This window comes from Zootoca vivipara, chromosome 15, assembly GCF_965207765.1.
Source record: "Zootoca vivipara chromosome 15, rZooViv2.hap1.1, whole genome shotgun sequence".
Lineage (NCBI taxonomy): Eukaryota > Metazoa > Chordata > Lepidosauria > Squamata > Lacertidae > Zootoca > Zootoca vivipara.
In genome coordinates this window covers 9,185,250-9,210,395 of record NC_142598.1, presented here as the reverse complement: position 1 = coordinate 9,210,395, position 25,146 = coordinate 9,185,250, and the positions used below count along the sequence as shown (strand labels likewise).

Here is a 25,146-nt window from a genome sequence, read left to right as displayed (position 1 = left end):
GAGGTAGCGATATCCTAAGCCTTGCGAGAACAATATTGCACTTTCTTTTTCTACATTGCATGCTTGAGTGGTTCACCATAAGGGGCACCAGGAAACTCCCAAGTTAAATCTTGTCTGACCCTGACGGTTCTCTTTATTTTACTGCCTGCTATAAATCTGGAACCGCTTAATACTTCCAGTGACACAACACCAATGGCACTTAAACAATACTGGTAGTGTATACTTGTACCTTTGATTATGTAAACACTTGTTTCTTCCATCTGGTAATCATTACTGGACTCTTTTGTTGTCAAGTAATGAAACTGCTAGGATCCCGCAGTTGGGGAGCAGCCCTGGGGTGTCTCTCTAGAGGTCCCTTGGATATTGACACGTAAGTATTCTCAATTGATTGTGGAAACGGGAATTACATTCCTCTCCTTGTGCAACTGAAATTAAGCTAAAATAAATGAATGAGCAATTGAGCTCACTTCAAAAATGAAATAAGGAATCAAAGGTTCTGCCGGCAGGAAACAAAAACCGAATAATTAAAGTGCCAATTCAGGACTGTTGTGGTCTCCGCTGAAAGGAAATAACTAATCAAAGGGCCAGTAGGGGAGAAGCAGAAGCTACTTTTATTTTATTTTTTAAAGGAGGGGTCAAAAGAGGAAATGATAAAGGAAAGGCAAGTTAGTCAGGAGAAGCCTAGACCAGGGGTTCCCAACGAAATTTTCTCGAGGACCCCTCATCGAGCCGCTATTGTGACAAGGACTCCCATTAATTCCAAATCCTAAAATTAAAAAGTGAGAGCCAAATTAAGAGTCTTTTTATATTTTATATTTATACGTTTTTTACAGTTACGATTTAGGTTCAATGGACACTGACAAGATCGGTTCGAGAGTCACTGACTTACTTGCTTGAACATCAAATACATTATCTTCCTCTTCATCTGTAGGCCTTTGCCGTTTTAACGAACCACTTTTTAACCAACGGTCCATTTTTAACTACGCGAACTGTAGCTTCCGCGAAAAACAACGCTTTGTTTACAAACACTACTGTTTTGCAAAGAGGCAGCGCACGCCAGGGAGGAGGGAGGGGAATGGAGAAGACAGGGTACCTGCGCAGTAGCGCACAAATGAAGCCGACGCGCGCAAAGCATCTTGGGGAGGTGAGCGTTTAGAATGCGCGCGCTGCCTCTTTGCAAAACAGTAGTGTCTGTAAGGCGCCACCTAACGGCATACAGCAGAACTACTGCCTCTATCTAATTCTAGTTTTGCACTAGACTCTGCTCATGCAGGAAGCGGCCAAAACAAAAAATCTGTTATCATACAAAATATATTTAATATATTTTTTATTCTAATAGCATCTTGCGGACCCCTCTGGCATAGCTCGCGGACCCCTGGGGGTCCCCGGACCACCTGTTGGGAACCACTGGCCTAGACGGCAGACAGGTGGCACTTCAACTGGAATTTCAGGTTTTAAAATCACCACAAATCGAGGGTGGAGGAAAACAGGTAGAGTAAATAGAAATCACCAGAATGCAACTAATGTCATCTCAATCTCCATAAAAACTGAGTGAGTTAATGAATTTCACCAGATAAATTAGCTAGTGGAATTAACCAGAGAATAATAACCTTCTTGAAGCAAACGTCACCTCCTGCACTAGAGCCCTTTAGTTCTGCTGAGGCCTTGCTCTTCTACAATAAATCAAAATTTAAACTAGTTCCACAAGACAGTTAACATGTCTTTTCCCATGGTCAATATCCTTCTACAATTTCCTCTGAAGCCGCATATAGTTTAGACCAGGCATCCCCAAACTGCGGCCCTCCAGATGTTTTGGCCTACAACTCCCATGATCCCTAGCTAAGAGGACCAGTGGTCAGGGATGATGGGAATTGTAGTCCAAAACATCTGGAGGACCGAAGTTTGGGGGTGCCTGGTTTAGACGGTGTAGTTAGGTCTGTAGCCTTCAATAAGTACAGTATAGTTTAACGTAGCTCCTTCTCTCAATCACAACCATGACTGAAATATGCCCTTTATTGATTACCAGTAAAGGTAAAGGTACCATTGACCATTAGGTTCAGTCACGGACGACTCTGGGGTTGCGGCGCTCATCTCGCGTTATTGGCTGAGGGAGCCGGCGTACAGCTTCGGGGTCATGTGGCCAGCATGACAAAGCCGCTTCTGGCGAACCAGAGCAGCGCACGGAAACACTGTTTACCTTCCCGCGGGAGCGGTACCTATTTATCTACTTGCATTTTGACGTGCTTTCAAACTGCTAGGTTCGAACCACCAACCTTCTGGATCTTCTGATTGGCAAGCCCTAGGCTCTGTGGTAGCACCTGCGTTCTCCAAGCTATCAGCACTTTAATTGGTTGTTTCCTATTCACTCCCAGCTTTCATAATACCAAACCAACATTAGGCAGTTACAGGTAGGTAGCCATGTTGGTCTGAGTCGAAGCAAAATAAAAAAATTCCTTCAGTAGCACCTTAAAGACCAACTAAGTTTTTCTTTTGGTATGAGCTTTCGTGTGCATGCAAACTTCTTCAGATACACTTGAAACAGAAGCGTCAGACCCTATATATATATATACAGAGGGTGGGGGGGTGGGGGGGAATGGGTGATGGGCTGATAGGAGTGGTAAACCTTTTGATGGCTGTTAACGACTGCTGATGACTGCAATTGGTCCTGCGGGGGGAAAGCAAGGGCTGAGGCGCTAAAGAAAGCTTGATCATGCATAATGAGATAAGAATCCTATGTCTTTGTTCATCCCAGGTGGCTCCATGTTTTTAAGCTTGGTAATGAGTTCCAATTCAGCAACTTCTCTTTCCAGTCTGTTTCTGAATTTTTTCTGTAATAAAACAGCTGCTTTGAGATCTTGTATAGAATGTCCTGGGAGATTGAAGTGTTCTCCTACTGGTTTCTCTGTCTTGTGGTTCCTGATGTCAGATTTATGTCCATTTAACATTAGGCAGTTCCTGTTCCCATGAAGAGGGGCTCTAATGACTCATTTTCTCTTTCCATTCAGATTATTGATCTTGTGTGTGTGTGTGTGTGTGTGTGTGTGTGTGTGAAACAAGTATTAGCTCTGGCTGCAAAAGGGAAGTGGGTCATTAATGCCCCCTTCCAATGAACAGGTAGGACTCATACAGCGTTACTGAGTAGGGCTGGCCCAAGACATTTTGTCACCTGAGGCAAACCACACAATGGTGCCCACCACACCCCCTGCCAGGGAAGAAGGGGTGAGTGAAGATCTACATCAGGATCAAGGGTGGGAGGAGACCCTAGCACCTCCTATTTGCCAAGAGGTTGCTGTAGAGGCGGCATTGGGAGGGGGCAAATCCAGCCTCCAAGGAACCTGCCACAACTGTTGCTGCCGCTGCAATAGCAACAACAGGCAATGCATTCCTTGGAAATCCTGCCACCTGAGGCAGTCACCTCACCTTGCCTCATGGGTGGGCCGGCCCAGGTGATGAGGAAGCAACCAATTAAAATGGTAGTAGCAGAAACCGCTCGTGAAGAATACAGAGACATTTGCTGAGTGATGTTGCCATCTTAAGCACACTTAGGACTCCGCTATACAGCTGCAAAAAAAACAACAACCAAAAAACGTTTTAAGTGTGTTGTCAAGTGCATTATACAAATGTGATGGCGATGGTGAGCTATGGCAAATCCAATATATTTTTCAATATTTATTTATTTATTTATTTTTAAAGCATTTTCACAACATTTTTTATATGTGTCTAGATTCCTTAGTGGGGCTTGCTTCTTCTGAGTGAACATGCTTAGGATCTTGCCCATGTTGTAGGGCAATGGAGAATACGTACAGGAATGTACAGTTTTAATTCTGCTTTCAGCTGACTGAGGAAGAACAACAATTTAGCAGCCCTAAAAGGGGGCCATTTAAAAAGATGGGAGGGCAACAAAAGAAACATTGCAATGCAACAGTCTGCAATGTCTGGTTTTTCTTAGTAATGAAGTGATACACAATATTAATTTCAAAGAAAACTGCTAGTGTAGAAGCAGCCCTCTCTCCTGTTATTAGTCTGTTAAATTAGCCCTCTCTCCTCCCCGCTTTCTCCACAAATTTATTACATTGGGAGTGGGGGGGAGGCTAGATAAAAACACTTTAAGAGATTGCTACCACAGGATAAACAAGTCCAAATTCAAATGTCCAATGAGAGCTCTGTAAAGCCAATCCAATATAAATTCCAGTAGTTGCCCAGTGCTTGTAATGGGCAAAGAGAGACTTCACCTACTGCCACAATGATCTCTGCAAACTTGGGGGATGCCACTAAACTAGGGTTTATAATTCAGGGAATAACTAGAGGGGGCCATTGGCTTCCATAGTACAGTGGTACCTCAGTTTAAGTACACAATTGGTTCCGGAAATCTGTACTTAACCTGAAGCGTACTTAACCTGAAGCGAACTTTCCCATTGAAAGTAATGGAAAGTGGATTAATCCGTTCCAGATGGCTCCGCGGAGTACTTAAACTGAAAGTACTCAACCCGAAGCGTACTTAAACCGAGGTATGACTGTATTTGCGCCAATATTTGAAGAATTCAGACTGGACAAATGGCAGTTTGAGCGCATTTGTCAAAGAAAGCTACTACATGTTTTATATTTGCTAGTGGGGAAGTGGAGGGGATTTCATTTATCCAATTGCCTTTGCTACGCATAGACAGTGCAGTGGGGCCGAAAGTTTCTGAGGAGTAGAAAGTTTGGAGGAAATGGGGAGAAGAGACAGAGTAATAATGCTTTGTATAAGCAACTTGAACTGAAAGGTGGTGGTGGGAATTCAAGGATGCAGAATTAATGAAATTGGAGCCCAGCCACGAAGCAGGTTAACACCCTGACTCTTGGGAAAAGTTAAAGAAAGGATATTTAATGACCACAAGTGCCCCCAAATCATTCCTCCGGTTAAAACTAGTCCAAGCAGAGAACAAGCATGAGAGAGAGAGCGGAACCTTGAGGTAACAGTGCCTTGGAGGGGGCTATGTAGAAATCACACCCTCATTACAGGCCTTTGGGGGTAATTATTATTATTTTTTATATCAGCTTTGCACAGGGATCATTACCCTCCCGTAGAAATGAGCCGTTTTTCCAGTACAGCAATCCTGGTATCTCATTAAAAAGCATCAGGCTCAAAGCAAACAAACCATCACATGTCATTTTCATTTTAATAGGGGGAAATAATTATTCTCACAGCCCAAAACGTGCATAAAAGTATCTCATAAAATAAGAGCCTGGTTTCCACCAAGTGTTCAAAATGAGGTGTGTGTGAGAGAGAGGTGCTGATCAATTGTTCGATTGTTAGCTGCCTACGGTGTGAAGGAATGTGAAAGCAGCAGAATACTCTAAATTTAAAATTGAGAAGCAAGGTAAGAGGTGAAAGGAATGTTTCTGAAAGGCAACTGATGCCTCCTTGGGGCTCATCCAGACTCCCTTTTGCACTGCGTTTTTCAAGAACAGCTCTGCTCGTCCCAAGACCATGTCCAAGCTGAGTTTTTTGTCCTGCCACTTTCCCCATGGAAAGCCACAGTTTGCTGCTGAATCAGAATAGCAATTTGCAGAAACCCAATCTACTTCATCTACTTTTGAAATACATTTCAACTCCAACTCTGCTCCATCATTCCCTCTCCGAGATGGCTTCAAACCTCAGACTCTGACTTCTGTGGAATAAGGCAACCAATAGCACTCTCTGTTTTGATATATAATTTTTATTAATTTCCACTTTTACCCCCATACCCATTACAGATAGACGAATAAATCAATGACTTAATAAATATTAACAGAATCTTCCAGTCATAATACATCCTTCATATCATTAACAATTACTGTTCTTTTCTTCACAGAAATTGAAACATTCTGCTTGTCCACCCGCTGCATCTCTCAAAGTTTTGAATTGACCTCCAAACCTCCTCAAGCATTCCACTGCTATCACTGTTCTTCTTCTTTTTAACTTTCGCCTTTTCTCTACCCATCCTTCATTTTTCTCATTGGTTCCAGTCTTATATTACAGCATTACATTATTAGGTGTTCATAATTTCATAATTTCACCTTGTATTTACATATTGAGTTAATAAAGTTTATATTTATCCAGTTTTTGTATACTTGTGTTTTATTTCCTCCCTACTGATCATGTATTGAATTATTCAAACCAGTTTCTCCATATATTCCATAAATTTCCCCCATTCTTTGTTGAAAATTTCCTCATCTTGGTTTTTAATTCTCGCTGTTAACTTAGCGATTTCTACATATTCTGTTATTTTACACCTCCACTCTTCTGTTGAAGGGACCTGTTGCTGTTTCCATACCTGCGCCAAAAGTAGTCTGGCACCCGTCGTGGCATATAAGAAGAATTTTTTATCCACCTTTTTAATATCTTCTCTTACCAGTCCTATCAGAAAGGCTTCAGGTCTTTTCTTAAATGTATATTTCAGAATCTTTTTTAACTCATTATAGACTTTTTCCCAATATTCTTTAACTTTCTCACACCTCCACCATGCATGAATAAAATCAGCACTCTCTGTTTTGATTGGAGGAAAGCTTATTCTGGACCCTGTCCTTGTTTCAACAAACTAATTCTGGATCTCTAGAAATGGGGATTTGGTGGGCTGGGAGATGGGGGTTCAAGGTTTTAGTAGCCAGAGCTGCCTCCTCCTTCCCTTCAACTATGATGTGCTCATGCTATGTCTGTACAGTGATACCTTGGTTCTCAAACACCTTAGTTCTCAAACAACTTGGAACCCAAACACTGCAAACTCAGAAGTGTTCTGGTTTGCGAACTTTTTCCAGAAGGCAAACGTGCTCTGTTTTGAGTGTTACGCTGATGTCTGTTTTTGCGATTTATTTTGCATTTTTGTGGCTGTGTAACCCAGTTCAGCTACTGATTGATTGATTGACTGATTGATTGTGTGACTGCAGTACATTGTTTATTGCTTTCATTTTATGGATCAATGGTCCCGTTAGATAGTAAAATTCATGTTAAATTGCTGTTTTAGGGGTTGTTTTTAAAAGTCTGGAACAGATTAATCCATTTTGCATTGCTTTCTATGGGAAAGAGCGCCTTGGTTTTGGAACACTTTGGTTTTGGAACGGACTTCCAGAACGGATTAAGTTTGAGAACCAAGGTACCACTGTATGAGCTCCAACTGTTAAGGTCTCCCCTGTAAGAGTAAGCAACAGTCAAGTAGGTTTTTTGGTTTTCTTTAAGGCACTGTAGAATGGGAACCAGTGTGCCTTGGACCCATGTGTACTGTATTCACGGCCTGATTTATTGTCTCCAGGCACTGCAGCCGCCTGCAAGATATTCCCACACGACGAGGTTGATATTACCCCCATTGTTCTGCCCGGACACTGAGGTCCAGTACCGAGGGCCTTCTGGCGGTTCCCTCGTTGCGAGAAGCCAAGTTGCAGGGAACCAGGCAGAGGGCCTTCTCGGTAGTGGCGCCCGCCCTGTGGAACGCCCTCCCATTAGATGTCAAAGAGAAAAACAGCTACCAGATTTTTAGAAGACATCTGAAGGCAGCCCTGTTTAGGGAGGCTTTTTAATGTTTAATGGATTATTTTATTTTATTTTTATGTTGGAAGCCACCCAGAGTGGTTGGGGAAACCCAGCCAGATGGGCGGGGTATAAATAATAAATTATTATTATTTTACAGATTGCTCCCCCACTTAGGCGATTTTCACTTATGCATGAGGAGCCCCAGAACCATCACATAAATGGGTGTGGGTGGGTGTCTGTATTATGAACGATGCAAGACCAAAGCAGCTTAATGAGTTTAATGGTGAATCACCCAGTTTTGTTGTGGACCCAGGTGGCGCTGTGGGTTAAACCACAGAGTCTAGGGCTTGCTGATCAGAAGGTCGGCGGTTCGAATCTCTGCAACGGGGTGAGCTCCCGTTGCTCGGTCCCAGCTCCTGCCCACCTAACAGTTCGAAAGCACATCAAAGTGCAAGTAGATAAATAGGGACCGCTCCAGCGGGAAGGTAAACAGCATTTCCGTGCGCTGCTCTGGTTCGCCAGAAGCAGCTTTGTCATGCTGGCCACATGACCTGGAAGCTGTCTGCGGACAAACGCTGGCTCCCTCGGCCTATAGAGCGAGATGAGCGTGCAACCCCAGAGTCGGACACGACTGGACCTGATGGTCAGGGGCCCCTTTACCTTTACCTTTAGTTATATATAATGATGATAATCTCAAAATGGAGGCATCCGCTTTTATGGTGGGGACCAACCACAGACATGAGAAAATATCAGAACTGGGAAAATATGGCAAATTGGAGGTAGCAGTAGAAGCTGAGAGGCGAAACTACTGTTGGCAGCCATTTTTAGTACAAAATGGTGCGCTCCATCTTAAGAGCTACAGTCGCCTTCTCACCCTTTATTGGAGAAACTGAAGGCCACAGTTCCAGGCCTGCACTGCAGGACACAACACATCTGTGTCATTATCATCAAGATACAGTCAGGCATTAAAGTAGATACAAAACCGGTAATTCAACTCAAAAAACTTCACCAACCGTCCTGCAATTGTTAGCTTCTAGTAATTGATCAAGAGAAACTATCGGTCACTCTGAAAGCAAAAAATAAAAAATAAAGATGCCAAATGGAATACACTTTGGGTTGCTGCAAAGCTAAATCTAGTTAAATTGTCATGTCCACTGTCCCCTCAACCCCCCCTTTCCCGCTCATAAGAACACAAGACCATAGAATCATAGAACTGTAAAGTTGGAAGGGACCATAAGGGTTACCGTAATCTAGTCTCAACTCCCTGCAATGCAGGAATCTTTTGCCAGAGTCTGATGTGGGGCCTGAGATTAAGAGTCTCATGCTCTACCAACTGAGCTATCCCAACACCTGAGAATCACTACTGAATCAAGCCAGTGGCCCATTTAGTTTAGGAAAGTTCTTAATGTTTCATGTGTTTTTAATATTCTGTCCGGAGCCGCCCAGAGTGGCTGGGGAAACGCAGCCAGATGGGCAGGGTGTAAATAATAAAATTATTGTTATTATTGTTATTATTATTACTCCACCATCTTGTTCTCAGCTGAAAAGTTGTCTGTGGGGAACCAGGGAGCAGAACATGAGCACAAGAACAACACTCGCCCCTCTCAGAGTTTCCAGCAACTGGTAGTCGGAAGCATTGCTGCTTCAACTGCGGAGGCAGAGCATAGCCATCATGACTAATTTATTAAATTTAAATTTATTTAATTTAATTTAATTTAATGTACTATCCTATACCTGCGGGTCTCAGGGAGGTTCACAGGAGAAAATCAGAATATAAAACCACAAAGTACAGAATCAATATAAAAACTACCACCCAATAACAAACACACACCACACACACACATTTTTAAAGGGCATAGGATGTCAATCAAATAATAGCTATCGATAGCCCTTTCCTCCATGAATTTGTCCAATTCTCTTTTTATTTGGTTGGCCAGCGTTGCCTCCCGTGGAAGGGAGTTCCGCAGGTTAACTCTGCCGCTGCGCCCTGACTCCTTCCCGCTTCAGCGCGGACCCAAAGCGACTCAATGTTACCCCGCAGGGCGCGTCCCTTTAACCTTTCCTATCTCTGTGACGAGAACGATCAACAAAAGCAACTCTCCGCGAGGCGGACCAAGCGCGCGATGACGTCACGTTCCAAAATGGGAGCCGCGGCGGCGGCGTGCAAAATGGCGGCGCCCTCGCGACTCAGATCCAAGATGGCGCCGCCCACGGGTGGAGGAGGACCCCGGCTACCAAGATGGCCGCCCTCCTAGCTCCTAGCTGCTGGCGAACCGGCTGCAAGATGGCGGCCCTCGGAAGCGTCCGGTTGGCCCTCGGAGGCGTCCGGCTTTACAACGCTCGGCCGCTGAAGCGGCGGCTCGGAGGGGTTTACCGGCCGGACCCCCAGAACCCTCGCACGCCGGCCTGGCAGCTGACGGCCGCCTACGAAGCGAAGGTGTACGGGCGCCACGGATCAGCCTCCGGGGTCGACCCGGCCGGACTCTGGCCCAGCCCGGAGAAGCTCCGGGAGATGGAGGCCGAGGAGAAGGCCTGGTACCGGCCTCTGAGGGAGATGCAGGAGCGGCTGGACGCCAAGGAGCAGAGAGCCGAAGCCAAGCGGCGGCAGAGGTGAGAGGCTGCGGCCCAGGGCGGCCTCCCCCCCCCCGGGTGGGGTGGGATAATATGGATAATATCGCTTAAGCCTTAGGGATGGAAATGGATCTATCGACGACTGAGTTAATTGATTCATGCGACTTTTTTAAAAAAAATAATCTTTATTGCATATTAAAAATTTACAAAGAAAACATATATTAAACATTACAATCCTCAAAACTAAAAAGGAAAAATACAAAAAGAGTAAAAAAAAATAAAAAGAAAAAAAATGATCAAGTACCCAAAGTTATTCAAAGGATACAAACGGAAATTTGATTATAGTATTCTATACTCTCAGGGACCCAGGTGGCGCTGTGGTTAAACCACTGAGCCTAGGGCTTGCTGATCAGAAGGTCGGCGGTTCGAATCCCTGTGACGGGGTGAGCTCCCGTTGCTTGGTCCCAGCTCCTGCCAACCTAGCAGTTCGAAAGCACGTCAAAATGCAAGTAGATAAATAGGAACCGCTACAGCGGGAAGGTAAACGGCGTTTCCATGTGCTGCTCTGGTTTGCCAGAAGCGGCTTTGTCATGCTGGCCACATGACCTGGAAGCTATACGCCGGCTCCCTCAGCCAATAATGCGAGATGAGCGCCCAACCCCAGAGTCGGTCACGACTGGACCTAATGGTCAGGGGTCCCTTTACCTTTACCTTTTTATTCTATACTCTCAAGCTCCCAGAAAGAAATTATACTTATACTCCATCTTTTCTTTCTTTGCAGTCACTTTCTGCAAACAAAATAAAAAAATTCCTTCCAGCAGCACCTTAAAGACCAACTAAGTTTTTATTTAGTTATGAAAACTTAGTTGGTCTTTAAGGTGCTGCTGGAAGGAATTTTTTTATTTTGTTTCGACTACGTCAGACCAACACGGCTACCTACCTGTAACTAGAACTTTCTGCAAAGACATGATTCATGCGACTTATGCCAGGCTGTTTTTGTTTGTTTGTTCTTTTTTATTATGTTTTTTTTATAATTTCTTTTCTGTTTTACATTTTAGAATATTCATTTAAACCACCTTAACATATCAATGACTTCCCTTCCTCTCTTTCCATGGTTCATTTACAAAACATAAATCCCTGCATATTTTATATACGGTAATCATCCATCAAAACTTATTTACGCTGCTGAATTTGTCTTAATTCTGCCCACGTTTTCAAATAAACACGGCTTTCCTCCATATATCCTATTACATTATTGCTCTTTGTTGCTTTGTAAATGCCGCTTTGGGATTCATTTGGGTGAAAAGCAGCATAGAAATGCAATAAATCAAGAGCAGCGAGCTGCCTGCGAGGGTTGGACTAGATGACCCTTGGGGGTCCCTTCCCAAGTCTGCAATTATAGGATTCTGTGAACCTTTGGCAGGATAGGAATACAGTCAAACCTTGGTTTACGCCTACCTCGGTGAGTGACCGCTTCGGCAGGCGACCGCCACGGACCCGGAAATGTTTACATCCGGGTTCCGCGGCGTTGAATGCGCAGACATGATCTGCGCAGCACGTGCGTGCACAGAAGCGTGCCTTCGGCGAGCGGCCGCCTCCGCGGAATGGATTGCGGTTGCAAACTGAGGTACCACTGTAGAACAAGTAGAGGTGTCTGTATTTTCACATATGAGAGAGTAGGAGGGAGAAGATGGGTCATATAGGATGGCTTGTATTGTATCCGGTCACCAGAATTGGTGAAGGCATGAGAGAGGGCCAGTGCAAAAAAATGCAAAAGTACAGGTGACTGCACACATGCTACAAAAGCTATTGTATATATACAATAGAGGAAAAGGAGAGGGAGAGAGCGTCACAATTTTTTATCATACTTAGGGTTGCCATTTTCCCCAAAGTGAAAATCAGGACAAAATTGTTGAGCTTGCTTTGGGGTGTGGGGCATCAAAGTTTTCAAAGATGGGTGCCATTTCGCCGACCTAAAATCCGGATGTATGGCAGCCCAGTTATGCATTATCTTGTTCCAAAAAGATTGCAGAAAGCTGGGTATATTAGCGCTATTGCTAAAGTATCCTCCAGGTTACTAAAGCTGACACAAATGGAAGTAGCCCAGGAGGGTGTCTCAAACTTAAGTGGCTAGACTAGAGAGCAATAGGTAAGATTTGATATTGTAACGCACATGGGCGGGGAATAATATGAAATGCGCCTTCTAAGAACTGGTTATTGTAGGTAAGAAGAGGAACAGTATATCCTTATTTACACAGGGCACCGCTGCTTACCTTTCTGTAAGGTGTCTTGGCAGTCAGTAAACAAAAATGTCCTTTTGGAAAGACATGAATTGTATGCTGAGGATATGGGTCTCTGGTTTCTCACAATGATTTGTTGTTTAGTCGTGTCCGACTCTTCGTGACCCCATGGACCATAGCATGCCAGGCACTCCTGTCTTGCACCGCCTCCCGCAGTTTGGTCAGACTCATGTTCGTAGCTTCGAGAACACTGTCCAACCAGCTCGTCCTCTGTCGTCCCCTTCTCCTTGTGCCCTCAATCTTTCCCAACATCAGGGTCTTTTCCAGGGAGTCTTCTCTTCTCATGATGTGGCCAAAGTATTGGAGCCTCAGCTTCACGATCTGTCCTTCCAGTGAGCACTCAGGGCTGATTTCCTTCAGAATGGATAGGTTTGATCTTCTTGCAGTCCATGGGACTCTCAAGAGTCTCCTCCAGCACCACAATTCAAAAGCATCAATTCTTCGGCGATCAGCCTTCTTTATGGTCCAGCTCTCACTTCCATACATCACTACTGGGAAAACCATAGCTTTAACTATACAGACCTTTGTAGGCAAGGTGATGTCTCTGCTTTTTAAGATGCTCTCACAATGATAGCCAACAGGAAATCTGATGTGGAAGATACCACCCAGGCCACCTTTTAACTGCAAGGTGACACCAGCCTTCTGCCTGCCTGCTCCTTTTGGCTGTGTCAAAAGTGGAGACAAAGGGCATTGCAAAAGACAAGACACTCAAAGTACCGTATGCTGGGCCAGATATATTGTTGGTGTAGCCTTCAGCTGGTGGTAATTTTGCTTTCTGAATTCAATTCTGATGACATTTAGAAGGAAAAGATTGATTTTGCCCACCTCCCTCAGTTGTTTCCTAATTATGCAGGTGACTTGTACCGTAGGCTGGCTTCAACAATTGCACTTGCCCTAGCAAATATGGCATTGTCTCCTCTTGAGCACTGAGCAACAAGCCTTCCTCCCAACTTTGGTGTGCAGGGATCATCCTGGCAACTTCATGGCAAGTCCTATCCCTTACTAACGTTGAAAGGGAGGCTGGAGGTGCTAAGCCAGGGGACCCCAAACTAAGGCCCAGGGGCCGGATGCGACCCACATGAGCCAATTGTGTGGCCCCCCGACGGCCCCTGCCACTCCCCGCTCTTATCGGCACGGCATGGTGCGGTTGCCCATCTCCAGGTTGGCGCAGCGCCAGAAATAGCTTGTGCACATGCATGGGGGAACACGCTCCCATATGCATGCACACAAGCTATTTCTGGTGCCACGCCGACCCAGAAGTGCACTGGAAATGACGTCTGCGCATGCGCAGAAGCCATTTCCGGTGCTGCGCCACACCAGAAAAAGTGAGTGCACGTGTGTATGGGAGCATGTCCCCCTGCCCTTTGGCCCGCTGCGCGATCAGCGCTGAAGGAACTGGCCCGAAGCCGGGTAAGTTTGGGGACCCCTGTGCTAAGCCCTTTCAGCATCTTAGTCCTACAAGGGTTAACCCAGCAAGCCCCCATCCTTTTCAGCTTGGTGGGAAGAGCTTCTGTGGCCGCACTCTGAGCTTAGCATACCGGTAGCAGCTCTGACCCCATAGCTTACTCAAGTCAAAATACTCCCTGCCAGTCTGCATGAAGGGTAGAGGGAACTTCATTTGCCGTTGGGTAGAGGCACTTTTTTCCATCAAGCCAGCAGAGGGGAAGGCTCTGATGACCACAGATTTTGTCTTCACTTGCAACGCTGGCCAAAAATTGTAGATCCTTGGCTTTTAGGCTGGTTCCACATTCTCACTCACTGTGATAAGTATGCTGCTGCCCTCTGGTGAGCATTTTGAGTCTTAGCTGCTGCTACCTTGACCTTGGGGAAGGAGGTGGGAATTGTCCTCACAGTGGCCGCAAGATGATCCCCTCTACTCCAAGGCTGAGGTCCTTTGGGCGCTGAATTGCAAATCCACTTGGGGCATCTGGGCAATGCAGGTTGAAACAGAGAACAACTTATCTTCCTTTCCATTGGAGGCCTGAGGCCAAGAAACATCATCTTGGTGATTACCAGGGCCAGTCAGAATTAAGGACATCTGCTGGAGTAATTCTCTCCCTCCAAAGGCAAACCTTTGGACCCATTTGAGATGGGAATTGGAGACTGTATTTCAGTGGTTCTGTTCCAACAGGTGGACTGGTTCCAGAAAGTGGTGCTGGGGAACTGTTGCTCTGCCATGGCACTGGTAGTATGAAGTTCTGCCAGAGTTTATATCTCACCCTCTCCCAAATGCTCTTTAACGTTTATGTTATGCTGCTGAGTGAGGATTTAGGACTGGCTGTCATCCTTTTGACTGAATTCAGGTAGGATAGCGGAAGTTCTGAACAATGATCTAATGTCAGCGGGTAAGGGCTAAAAATTGACTCACAATCCAGGTAAATTGACAGTCCCATTGGTAGGTGGCTTATCTGAACAGGGAGGTAACAGTCAACCTGTTGCACTCTTGGTTAAGGGCCAGTTTGCCCCATGGAGTGCTGTTGTATATGGTGCTCACACTAAATGCACAGGTGGCACATGCGACGTAATGCACATTCGCCTGGCACCACCTGCAGTCCCTTCCGGATAGAGAGGCTGGCCACTAGTAACAATTTATGTTGCCTTTTAAGACTCCTCCAAAATTTCAGCTGGTGCAAAGAACACGGCAGCTAGACTCCCTGGAAGCAGAGTCAGTCAGAATCCCTCTCAATTATTTTCAAACAGGATTCTGGTCCATTTCTGGGGTCAACTCAAAAGTGCTGATTTTAACCTATAAAGTCTTGTTAGGTTTGGGACCTGGGTATTGAAACAGCAGTAACAACAACCTGCTCTGTACGAATATTGCCCAAACATTAAGATCATCCTCAAGAGGTTCTCCTCCAGTTGCCTCTGCCTTTGCACATATGGTGACTGGGAAAGAGCCTTATTTATTGAGGTGTTCCAACCTTGTAATGCTGTCCCAGGATGTCTCACCTGGTGCCTACCTTGTCTGGGTTAAAACTATTCTAGTTGTCAGGGTGTGGGTGTGGGTGTGTGGTCACATTGACATACTTCTTGCTGTTGCTTCTGCTGCTTTATTGTGCCCTTATTACTGAGTTATTTGTATTTTCATTTTTTAAACTTACTGCTTTCAGAGTTTTTTCAATTGAAATGTGAGGCTTAAGTCATTTTAAATCAAAGAGTGTGGCATGTCTTGAAGTATTCAAAGGGAGTCTGTATCTCTTTTTTCCAGCTTGCTGGGGAGTCTGCGGGTGTTTGATGTCCCATTTTTTTGCTCTCTTCACAGAGAGGAGCACATTGCTGCCCAAATGGCCAAGATGCCAGAGATGATTGCAAACTGGTTGCGGGGAAAGGAGGAGCGCAAGGCCAAAGAGCGTGAAGAGAAGGAGCGGCGGGAGAAGCTGCTGGCTGAAGCCCGTGAGCGCTTTGGTTACAACCTGGATCACCGCAGTGCTGAGTTCCAAGAGATGATGCAAGAGATGGAGAAGGCTAGAAAGAAGGAAGCAAAGCTGCAGAAGAAGCAGCGGAGAGAGGAGGCTCTGGCCAAGAAAGCAATGCAAAGAGCACCTGATGCCTCACTCCCAGACAAAGAAGGGGAGGTGGTTGCAGCAGAGGCATCACATCAGGTCACATAGTCTGTTGGGGCTCTGAAAGTGCAGACTCTGTACTGTGCATTGAGTTAACCTGGTGCAGAGGCCCAGCAAGCACATTTCTTGCAACCCTTGATCCTGCCTGAAGGTCATTTTCCAGCTCTCTGACCACCGATGAGAGAATATTCGTACCTTTGCTGCTAATGCATCTGAATTCCTTGTTGGTGGGTCCTGAGGGTGATGATGTCAAACTTTGACTTATATCTTTCCAGTGCAGTAAACTACCCTCACTTACCAGCTGGCTGATGTGTTGTGTGCAGTTACAGACAAATAAATGTACGTGGTATTTTTAACCTTGGTTTTCTTATATTTTAAATTTAACAGTCTAATAACAGGAGAAAGAGCCCCAAACCTGCCAAGCCCAGCATGTCGTCTGTTTGTATTTTGCCCTTCCTTCAAGGAGCACAGAGTGTTATCCTCACAACAAAGCTGGAGATGTGGGCCAACCTGTGGTTTCTTCCAAGGCCACTCTGTGACCTTCATGGCTAGGCAGGGACTTGATGCTCTGGGTCTTTGTTTAAACCCAATTCCAGCTCCTGTGCCACTCTGTGTTTTGATTAGTTGCTGTGTGTCCACCTTTTGAAGGGAGGCAAGAAAGTTGGCACTTCTTATGGGGCAAACGTGTCCTGCTACAAGCACACACAAGCTTCAGTTGTCAATAGAACAAGTGAAGTTAGGGCTTCTCCCCATTTTATTTTAGCAACTACTTTAAATGGCACTTGTGTGTTTATATATAGTACCAGGGTATTGATGAGCAACAAGTCACAGTGATTTTCTTCAGTGTCTAAAAAACCATAAAGCAGGCAACAGGGTTTGACATTATTTGAACCTCCATATAAATAGGTGATGTGAAACATCAGGTATTTCTGACAGCCCCAGCTTGCCAATGAGCACTAATAATTTATTAATTGCTTTATTCGCATATTTTGACACCCAGTCACTCCAGACCCCAATAAACAGCTTGTGGGATTTGACATCAGCTGGGCCCTGCAGTGCTATGAACTATCACCAAATGTGCAAACTTAATGGGTTCTGCTTCATTTTGTGTTGGGTAAGTCTTGTTTCAAATAGGATCTGTTTAGCTCCCGAGCTCTTGTTGTGGAGTCCGCAACTGTACTCAGTTTGATGTGATTATGTTTCAACAGGCAGGAGCAAATCCCACTCGGAACTTTTCGGTCAGACCTCTGCTGAAACCAGGGACAATTTACATGAACAGCTGGGAAAGGACTGATACGACTGCAAACCTCTGTCTGCAGAGAAGCGGAGGGTGTATTGTCATGTACAGCTATAGCAGTAGCATCAACAGTATCCTGTAAAAAGAGGCAGTAGGCTGCCCTCTCCACTCCAAACTGTTTAGCTGGAAAAGTCTATAGGTGGGTCCCTTTTCCACAATGGACAGCCCAAGAGACGTTTGTAGCATGGTGATTGCTTCCCTCTAGTGGGACAATTGTAGATTCAGATCTATCGGACTTCCATTTTCGAAACAGCCTCCATTGGGAGGTGATCCCAAATGAATGAACAGAAAGCAGGGGAAATGAAAGTGATACAGGCCTTTTTAAACTACAGCCCTAGCATGCTTAGCTAGAGTAAGTCTTAAAGAACTTGTAGGAAATTCTTAATAGACATTCAGAAGAGGTTCTAATTTTTAAAAAGTTCATTCCTTCCTAAAAGTCTTTCAGAACTTTATTGGGCAGCTAGAATTGAAAGGGGGGGACAGGTACACATAAGATCATCTAAAAGTACATGGAGGGATACATACATATGTTCAGCTCTGTCTCAGTTTCTCCCATGACAAATTTGAGCTCCCATGACAAATTTGAGAGTGATCACCACGTGGTCATCTATATACAGTTGTGAACTAACCTCCAGCTTTTTCTTCTTTACATCGACCAGTTAAACCGCTCCTCCTTTTGGGGGCTGATAAAACAAATACCTTACACTTTAACCCTGGATTTTTGTTAAATTAAAGCAAAACACCTTATATAAATTATTTTTTTATTTTACATACATTTGTCATAATTATTTAATCACCCAGTGCTGGCACCAAAATTTCTACATAAAGTTTTAAAGTCCAAACTAGGTTAATAATTATTTTTTTAATAAAAAAAATCTCCCACTCTTCCCCATCCAGTTAGTAGTAGTGACAGGATTTTGTATGTGTGCGGTTCTTTTTTTTTTTGGTTAGCATTTTGCTTCGGTCGACTCCCATGGGTTGTCTACTTTTTGCATATTTTCATTTTTTTTAACATCAGCTCTCAAAGCAACACCCCCCCCCCAACTGAGTGCCCAAGTCATAGGCCCACCAGTGTTAACTTATCTACACACGATCATGCAAGATGTGGGAAGTTTCTTAACTGCAATGTGTATGCAATTAATGGAAAGCAGGAGGGCGATGCAAAAATTCTTGTAAGGAAAGAGGGATGACAAGAGATGAAACAGTTGCAAACCTTGCAGGGCTTTCTCAAGCACAGGTCCGACCTGTGCTCCTGTGAGTATGGGACAGAGTTGGTCACGGATCACAAGGGGAATTTGGGGAAAGTGCCACGTTCTGGACTAAGGTACAAATCACAAGCCTGCCCAAAGAGAAGGGACAGAGACACATTGTGCATTTTTTTTAAAAAAAGGAACACACTATCCTGTTTCTATGGAGCATAGCACATAAGGCAGAGAATAGCTAAGGCAAGGCCTGTCGTTCTAGACGTTTACTCTGCAACACAGATGAGTTAATTTCATGCCAGTCCTCTTTAACATCTACTCTTAACAAGGACGACACTGTTTGCAACCCTTCTTTTGTTCTTAGCAGCACCCCTGCATTTTCCATGAGATGAGGGTATGGTGAAATAGTTTAGCTGCTACAGCATAAGCTTCAGTACATTCACATTCTATCTCAGGGGTAGGCCTGGGCTGTTCCAAGTTAGGGCAAGGCTCCCTACCACAAAGCACAGGACTGTTCTTTATCCAGTTGAAGTAGCATTTTAGAACCATGCAATTGTAGGGTTGGAAGGGACCACCGAGGCTCATCTCATCCAACCCCCTGCAATGCAGGAATCTCAGCTAAAGCATCCATGGCAGATGGCCATCCAACCTCTGCTTAAAAGCCCTCAAGGAAGGCAAGTCCACCACCTCTCGTGGGAGTCTGTTTCACTGTCAAACAGCTCTTACTGTCAGATATTACTTCCTGATATTTAATCAGATCTCCTTTTCGTAACTCGAATCCATTGGTTCAAGACCCAACCCCTCCAGAGCAGGAGAAAAGGAGCTTGCTGTATTGAGCCTCAATCTTCCCTAACCTGGCTCATAAAATGGGGTGTGCAGGTGCCCAATATTTTATAAGTATGTTGAAAACAACCTGTAGGATCAGGCCAATGACTCATCTAGTCCAGCATCCTGTTCTCACAGTGGCCAGTCATGCTTGTAGGAAACCCGCAAGCAGAATTCAAGCACAGAAACACTCCCCCCGCCTGTTAGTGATGTGTTGCTACATTTGATTTAATGCATTCTCTCCACGAAAATAGGAGATAAGAGTGTAGGCAAGGAGTGGAGAGGAGAGCCAATGAGAGTAGCAAGAGAATAAGTTAGCATGCCACTGCCTCCGTCCACAGCAAAGAATTTTCCACGAGATCCATCTGTAGATAAATGGTGACCATGCAAAAGGGATGCATGAAACTGTAGCCGCTTTTATGCTCTGCCTCCACGCATGCAAATTTATTTTTTTAAAATATTTTGCCACGTGTGCTCATGATATGAGCAACACTAAATCACGTGGATCCTCTCACATGGGTTTAACACGCATCTCTAATAAGCAACCCTGAGTAAAAAGTATGGCAGAAGAGTTCTGAGTAGACAGGGTTACCAGTACAGATGTGGTCTCCCCCCTCCTACAGAACAAATAAGTGCTACCTACTGTAGAAAAAAATAAGAACGCAAAGTGGTTGCGTTCTTATTCCCCATCTCGGTGAATCCGTAGAACTCATCACTAGAGGCCAATTCAATAACCACATTGAAAGGAAGACAATTTCGGATGGTAGGCCCATCGGCTGCTTTTAACCAGGATGATCAGCAATGAACATATATACGCATGGACAGCACTGAAACTTAAATGATAGAAGAGATCGCATTGCCCTGCAGCTGTTTCCAAAGTACCACGGTCCAGTTATTACATGAGGTGGTTTCACTTAAAATATTTACCCACCCTTGTGTAGGACATGAATGACTGGCTGTTACCCTGCTTCAAGAAACTGCTAAAATCACCACCTTATTCCTTTCCAACATTTGAAAACTTTGTCCTTAAATGGAGAACGATCAAATCAGTACCAAAAAGTTGAAGGCCACAGCAGAATGTTGAGATAAACCCAGTTTCTAGCCAAAGCTGGAAGTCTTTGCTAGGCGACTGAAACTTTCAGGTTCAACACCAATGTGAAATGAAATGATGCAGGCTCCAGGGTGCTGTGGCTTGCTGAGTTAAAAGATCAGGGACCAAGAAGGCAAGAGGATTAGGGTTTGCCAACGAAAAAGGAGACAGTAAACCAAAAAGAGTACTACATCCAGAATGCGGTACTACATCCAGTACTACAACTAATCCAGAATGCGGCAGCTAGACTGGTGACTGGGAGCGGCCGCCGAGATCACATAACACCGGTCCTAAAAGACCTACATTGGCTCCCAGTACGTTTCCGAGCACAATTCAAAGTGTTGGTGTTGACCTTTAAAGCCCTAAACGGCCTCGGTCCGGTATACCTGAAGGAGCGTCTCCACCCCCATCGTTCTGCCCGGACACTGAGGTCCAGCTCCGAGGGCCTTCTGGCGGTTCCCTCATTACGAGAAGCCAAGTTACAGGGAACCAGGCAGAGGGCCTTCTCGGTAGTGGCACCCACCCTGTGGAATGCCCTCCCACTAGAGGTCAAAGAGAACAATTACCAGACCTTTAGAAGGCATCTCAAGGCAGCCCTGTTTAGGGAAGCTTTTAATGTTTGATGGATTTCTGTATTTTAGAATTTCGTTTTTTTTGGAAGCCGCCCAGAGTGGCTGGGGGAACCCGGCCAGATGGGCGGGGTATAAATAATAAATTATTATTATTATTATTATTATTATTATTACATCTTCAGGTTATTTCCAAGTATTGATTAGATTGTTGGAGGAGGGGGGAGATCTTAACCTTCATTTGTAGGACCTTGAGAGAGGAGGCTGATTAATGAAGATGAGATCCTCCTTTCAGCTTCATTGATTAGCAAGCAATTATTTCCCCAGCTACTCCCTGGTCTTGGAAGTCAAAATTCTGATGGGTAAAGCCTTGTCCATTCCCACACACCAAGTATCAAGCACTAGATTGGTAGCCAAGCAGCACAGCAGGTGACGACAACACATTCCTTCCAAACGCACCCACCCGAGGAAGGAGGGATCATCTCAAGACCTTGTACTTTGACAGGTTCCTTCTTTGGTCTAGGTGCTCCTGAGAGCAACAGTTCACCTCCTCTTTCGAGACAGAAGGCAGGAAACACACCATCCCCTAGGAAGGGCTGTCTCCAACTGCACCGTTTTCTTCCTGTCCAGCCTTGAGTTTGGACAATACAGCATGTATCCGGAAGAGAGTGCGCGACTCCATTGAATAATTCTTGTAGTTGTTCCTGTTGGGAGAGGCAATCAGCAGGTGTTATATCCTGGAATGTGTTTATTCTGCTCATTGTATTTAACAGCATCCCAAGAAGGTATGTGGGGGTTTTTTAAAGCATCTCAGGAGCCAACCAATGAAATGACGGTAATTTGGATTAGGGATCATATGGGATCAAAGATCTGGCTCGGTACGAAGCAGCTTCATGTTCTGCCTTACTGGTTCTAAGATCTTATTGCCCGGAATGCAGTTTCAATGGTTGGATTGGGGGAAAGGCTGAGTGGCTGAACTGGCAACCTTTATTCCTTAACCTCCATAGGGTTAATAAATCTTATGGGTACATTACAGGGTAGCAAGAGCTTCCGGGGAAGCTTTTGCTCTTCCTTAAAGTCAAGCATTGTGGAATAAAGCAGGGGCTCACTTACTTCGCCCGACGAAGCAGTTGCACAGCCTCCTCATTACGGCCTTGTGCCACATAGAGGAGACTCAACTCCAGGAGTGCGTTTGGTACCAAGTAGTGATCATACCGGATCCTCTTCTCACTGCAGACAGGGAAGCAAACGTGCATGGAAAGCGGCTGGGTTTAGGGTGAAGGTCTACTTGGTCTTGACTTATTTGATTTATTGAATTTATATACTGCCCTATACCCGGGGGTCTCAGGGCGGTTCACAGAATAAATTCAAGATATACCGTGTTTCTCATATTTTAAGGCATCCCTACAAAATAAGGCATGGCAGGATTTTCCTGAGGTGGAAAAATATAAGGCATACCTCGAAAATAAGCCATACTGGGTGGTGGGAGCAGGTCTGTGGCAAAGAAGGGTTGCTGCTGCCGCGTTAATCCCGGGACCTGGCTGCAGCGTCAGCGCGCGCAGCCCCAGGACCTGGCTGCAGCCTTTGCGTGCCGCGCGCGCAGCCCCAGAACCTGGCTGCAGCCTTTGCCTGCCGCGCGCGAAGACCCGGTGGGAGCAGGTCTGTGGTCTGTACAGATACTGGTACCGGTACTTAATTAAAAAATAAGACATCCCTTGAAAATAAGCCACAGTGGTTTTTTTCCCAGGAAAAAATAAATATAAGACATGTCTTATAATATGAGAAACACGGTAAAACCACAAAATACATAATAAAAATAAAAAAACAATAGCCCCCTCCCAAATAAAGACGATTTTAAAAGGGCATGGGGTGTAAATCAGTCCAACCAAAGGCCTGGTTAAAAAGGAATGTTTTTGCCTGGTGCCTAAGGGTGTATAATGAAAGCGCCAGGCGAACTTCCCTGGGGAGAGTATTCCACAGACGGGGAGCCACTGCAGAGAAGGCCCCATTCTTGTATTGCCACTCTCCACACCTCTAGAGGCAGAGGCACATGAAGGAAGGCCTCATAAGATGTGAACTCAGGGTCTGGGTAGGTTGATATGGAAAGAGGTATTGGAATGGAATGAACATACAGTATATGAACTAATAAGAGGTGGAACACAAATGGGAACCAGATTGTTGTGTTTGCAGAGGATTCTAGGTAGAATGGGAAGCAGCTTACTCCTTCAGAAGCATCTAATTACTTTCAACCATCTAAAGCAGGCATCCCCAAACTTCGGCCCTCCAGATGTTTTGGACTACAATTCCCATTATCCCTGACCACTGGGTCCTGTTAGCTAGGGATCATGGGAGTTGTAGGCCAAAACATCTGGAGGGCCACAGTTTGGGGATGCCTGATCTAAAGGGTGAGGCCTGAGGAAAGGAGGCATGAAGCCCTCTTTCTGTGCCATGCACAGTGATCCTTACCTTGGGGGAAGCCCAACTCATTCTAAAAAAAAAAATCCCATCTCCTCCTCCAAATAGACTCTTGGGAATCTCACCTGCCATGGACAGCACTGAAGCAAGCCTCTGCTTCAGCCGAACTGTGCAAGTGCTTGAGGACCAGGCCTTTGAGAAGTAGCACCAGACACCGGTCGTCCACCTGGTACTCACTGGCTGAAGGTAATGGGGAAGAATAGGAAGAAAAACGGCAAAAAGAGGGGTGAACCGGGCTAAGCAGTTGCTGTCCCCAGCTCCATACTTGAGCAGCAGTTGGCAGTTCATATACATTCAGATTATTGGTCCAGCAGACACTTCCTTTGTTCTCAACCCTACAACTAGGCAGGGAAGCTTAGTGTTTCCCCGCTTACATGAATTTCCCTGCCCAGTTGGACATAAAATTCACACAGAAACAGAGGCTCTTTGTTAAATCTCGCTTGAAAACATCTCAGGGGCTGTGAGAAGACCGAAGGAGAATAATAATAGAACTGTTTGGAAAATATCTGGACTATGTTGGACTATAATGATTGAAAAGGATTTGGAATTTTGATTAGAAAGGCAGTATTTATCGATGTATAGAATCCTCAGAATTTGAAGCATGGGAAGTCAAGAAATTTTATAATTTGGCATAATATTGGGATTAATGGATATGCACTTGTATAATTTGGAATAATTGGTATGATATGATTGGTTTGTAAGTGAAAAATTTAATAAAAATTGTTTTTTTTAAAAAAAATCCCTGCCCAGTTTACTTGTGACAGACACTTTGTTAAAAAAAAAAATACAGGCCAGAAAAGGAATACACAAAGGTATCTGTTGCCAGCTACCGTTCAGGGAAGAAAGCTCCAGATATTATTTCCAGGGATCAAGGAATTGTAACTTTGAAGTACAGTACAAAATTTTGTGACCTTGCCTTCTCATGGTTTCAGAGAAATTCTGCCAAGTTACTGACAAGGATTTGAGAACTAAAAGAGGTTATCAATATTTCCCAAACTTTTAGCATGCCATTTCATCCCTGGAATCAGCTAGACTGGTACAGTAAAGAAAAAGCAATTTCTCTATGTTGTATGTGCAATATGGGACGCGGGTGGCGCTGTGGGTTAAACCACAGAGCCTAGGGCTTGTCGATCAGAAGGTTGGTGGTTCGAATCCCCGCAACGGGGTGAGCTCCCGTTGCTCTGTCCCTGCTCTTGCCAACCTAGCAGTTCGAAAGCATGAAGTGCAAGTAGATAAATAGGTACTGCTCCGGTGGGAAGGTAAACGGCGTTTTCATGCGCTGCTCTGGTTCACCAGAAGCGACTTAGTCATGCTGGCTGCGGACAAATGCCGGCCCCCTCGGCCAGTAAAGCGAGATGAACGCCGCGACCCCAGAGTCGTCCACGACTGGACCTAACGGTCAGGGGTCCCTTTACCTTTATGTGTGATATATAACATTGTGCCACCAGATGGCAATGTGGAGTCCTGTTTTTCTCTGCCTGTTTTTCCTGTTTAAATTTACAATGCTTTTCCTGTTTAAATTTACAACTCCCGTGATCCCTAGCTAACAGGACCAGTGGTCAGGGATGATGGGAAGTTTGGGGCCGAACTTTGGGGATGCCTGGTCTAGATTCAGCCCCTGTCTACCTTGCCCCAAAATCCTATTACTACTTATATCATTTACTCCTCTAAATATTATGCCTAGATATTAGGATATGCAACTTCTATTTTTTTGCATGCATTCCAGAACATAATTTGCTATTCTAGCAGCTTTGCATGCCCACCCATA

The 25,146-nt window shown here is 44.9% G+C and overlaps 2 protein-coding genes and 1 long non-coding RNA gene across 10 annotated transcripts in view; 2 read left to right on the top strand and 1 right to left on the bottom strand.

The window, feature by feature from the left end:
* Positions 1–195: 195 nt before the first annotated feature.
* LOC148683366 (uncharacterized) lies at positions 196–6,081 on the top strand. The gene is made up of 2 exons (XR_015947240.1): positions 196–370; positions 5,835–6,081. It is a non-coding gene; the product is annotated as an uncharacterized LOC148683366 (long non-coding RNA).
* Positions 6,082–9,720: 3,639 nt separating this feature from the next.
* GADD45GIP1 (GADD45G interacting protein 1) lies at positions 9,721–16,276 on the top strand. Its single transcript, XM_035097030.3, has 2 exons — positions 9,721–10,096; positions 15,620–16,276. The coding sequence occupies exons 1-2, from the start codon at positions 9,726–9,728 to the stop codon at positions 15,966–15,968; spliced, it is 720 nt and encodes a 239-aa protein (XP_034952921.1). The 5' UTR covers positions 9,721–9,725; the 3' UTR covers positions 15,969–16,276.
* Positions 16,277–17,650: 1,374 nt separating this feature from the next.
* LOC118097872 (tetratricopeptide repeat protein 39A) overlaps positions 17,651–25,146 on the bottom strand; it is a 37,667-nt gene continuing 30,171 nt past the window's right edge. For 6 of the 8 annotated variants that reach the window (XM_088658553.1, XM_035141157.3, XM_088658551.1 and 3 more), the window contains exons 16-18: positions 23,444–23,558; positions 22,017–22,133; positions 17,651–21,607 (exon numbers count right to left, since the gene is read on the bottom strand). In XM_088658553.1, the coding sequence (XP_088514679.1) occupies positions 21,490–21,607; positions 22,017–22,133; positions 23,444–23,558 (350 nt within the window). In that variant the 3' untranslated portion in view covers positions 17,651–21,489. Of the gene's footprint in view, positions 21,608–22,015; positions 22,134–23,443; positions 23,559–25,146 lie in introns of those variants that run through there. The other 2 variants (XR_015947239.1, XM_088658554.1) reach the window with 2 other exon arrangements.

What these genes read in the sequence shown, in the direction of transcription:
- GADD45GIP1 (XM_035097030.3), top strand. Translation starts at nt 9,726, where the DNA reads ATGGCCGCCCTCCTAGCTCCTAGCTGCTGGCGAACCGGCTGCAAGATG. An exon ending in GAAGCCAAGCGGCGGCAGAG is followed by an intron (nt 10,097 to 15,619) that starts GTGAGAGGCTGC and finishes CTCTCTTCACAG; the next exon opens with AGAGGAGCACATTGCTGCCC.